Here is a 2,468-nt window from a genome sequence, read left to right as displayed (position 1 = left end):
ACACTTACAGGTGACATCTAAACAAGTCATTGGCATTTGAGTTGTTGGCATTCCAGCAAACGTAATTATCAGTATAGCATCTAATCTTGGAATAAATCTAACTTTAAAACATTCAAAGACAAAAAGAAGTACGTCGACGACAATATTCGACTGTTATTGGTGTGTATAACGCCATGAAAAAGAATTTTGGCAAAAAAACATTAAGAAAGTTAAGTGGATAATATTCAAGGTTAATATACTGCCAGGTTATCTTCTGCCGACATAGAAACAGACAAATTTACATGTTGCCGGGGTGATGATGTTTTTTCATCATAGATAGTTAAACTGGTACATAGCTTCATAAGCATTCATCGACCTAATAGGCGAAATGTCGAAAATGACACAAAGAGCTCAGAATGTTTTCCTTCTTGTGATTTGGCTTGGATGCTCGTCTGCTTATGATGTCGCAGATTTGACGGTATGGGAATTGGCTTCTTGAATGGCACTTTATTAGGATTAACATGGTAACACACGATCGCAATATTGTTCAGAACTACCCGGAATTCGAAGACAGGCCTTCGACAAATTTTACATCATACGGTCTGCACGAACAAGGTTGGTATTTCGTCCGAGTAATGACTGACTGAGATTGTGTCCTATTCAGGCGTTTAATTATGACGACAGAGCCTATTGTCGCATGCGGATGCTAAAGCTTTCCTGTTTCTCATTTTTCAGATTGCCCTCAGACGTCCTACAATTTTCCTGATGATCAGCAGACTACGAATTACCTCCGCCTGCAGCCACCAGTCCCTGACTTATATGAATTCACGATCTGCGGCTGGTACACACATTTCACTAACTCGAAATATGACGTATGGTTTAATTACGCCAATCACAATTCACCTTTTGCATTCACCATAGAAATCACACTGTCAAAAATTTATCTATTTATTAATGGCTTACTATTGGACGAGTCCACTAGCCTTTCGATGAACACAGAATATCATATATGTTTCGCCACTTTTGCGTCATCCACTGGCTATTCTTACATGTTTGTTGATGGAGAGCTCGCAGATGTATTTCACGGGGACCCTGGTGTCATCGAAGGAGGAGGCATTGCCATCATGGGGATGAGGCAGAACTATTATGGTGGAAATTTTCATCAGGATTTCTCTGTACAGGGGAGAATGTCCAATTTCATGATTTGGAACAGGGTACTCACGTTTGAAGAAATTAGTAGCATGTATATGAATCCATGCTTTTGCGCTCCCGATTACCTATTCTCGGCAGAAACTAAGAATCTTGACCTGTTCGGAGCTGTATCCGCCCTTACCACGCAAACATGCCCCTCCGAGTACTGGCTAATTCTCAAAACACAAAATGTAGCCTTGCATATGTTGATCATCAATGAGGCTACGATAATTCAGGTTAATACATTCCTTACTCTTATTTGTGCAACGATATCGTGTATAACCTCGGTAAATGTGCAGTGTTCGTGGAATTTTGAAAACATGTGTAATCGCAATGCTTTGCAAATGACTTTTCCTCGTTTTTCTGAAAAGAGGGCGAAGTAGCATGAGAGCTCTAGTACAAGGAATCGGAGATTGTCGGGGGTAAAAAGAGGATCAGTTTCGCCGTGTTCTCTGATCGCCATATCGTAAAGATAGCGCCGTATGACGTGCAGATGGCGTTGAAAGGTCTATAAAAACTCAGTAAACCTCTTGGCAAGTGATCTGAGATTTCATTTGCAAACAACCCGGGCTTGCAAATGTGGATGTTTCTTAGGGCCCGTCATATTTTCAGCACCCTAAAAGATGATATATTGGCGGCAAATAAAACACATGTAGAAATGGCGGCAAATAAAACACATGTAGAAATGCAGACTAACTAGACACCTTTTTATGACTGATATTGGTGTCACTGTATGGTAGGATAGGTCTACAAAACCGATTATTGAATAATAACCAATAACTCAAATTGCGAAGAGGACATTTTGGCATTTTTGAGCTTTCTCGGAGGACCACTCACTTCCCTTGAGAAAAGAGGACAAAGACAAACCCCCCTTAAAGAGGACATATAGGCCCAATGTTTCTGGGACTTCAATAAATATCGACATCACTTGAATGTACTGCTCTGTCAAATTAGGTTGTTGTTCAATATGATTGGATTGCTGATTTGCACTCAATGGTTTGTTCACCATTTTCACGATAAAATTTTATGCATTGGATGACTAAAATCTGGATGACTGAAATCTTTGACATCCTAGCAGAGGGTTGCTCTGTCAGTAGGACTTCCAATTTCATTGCTACTTTGCCAATTTCATTGCTACTTTGAGGTGTGAGCATTTGTTTATAATGACCTTCCTTTGACGAGTGCGATTTCGACAATCCGTTACGTAGTGTGACACGTCATCCACTTCATCACGCAATTCGCAATTTCACTGATAATGACGTCGTCATAATGGGGAAGATCTGAAAAGGTGAACTATG

The 2,468-nt window shown here is 40.2% G+C and overlaps 1 protein-coding gene across 1 annotated transcript; it reads left to right on the top strand.

The window, feature by feature from the left end:
• The first annotated feature begins 235 nt into the window (after nucleotides 1-235).
• Nucleotides 236-1,573, top strand: LOC145445859 (C-reactive protein-like). The gene is made up of 3 exons (XM_080324014.1): nucleotides 236-457; nucleotides 531-594; nucleotides 715-1,573. The coding sequence occupies exons 1-3, from the start codon at nucleotides 368-370 to the stop codon at nucleotides 1,551-1,553; spliced, it is 993 nt and encodes a 330-aa protein (XP_080180140.1). The 5' UTR covers nucleotides 236-367; the 3' UTR covers nucleotides 1,554-1,573.
• Nucleotides 1,574-2,468: the final 895 nt, after the last annotated feature.

Source organism: Botryllus schlosseri, chromosome 9 (assembly GCF_051294905.1).
Source record: "Botryllus schlosseri isolate E-star chromosome 9, Bs_hap1, whole genome shotgun sequence".
NCBI lineage: Eukaryota > Metazoa > Chordata > Ascidiacea > Stolidobranchia > Styelidae > Botryllus > Botryllus schlosseri.
The sequence above is the reverse complement of the archived record's forward strand: the minus strand, read 5'-3'. Positions and strand labels throughout refer to the sequence as shown.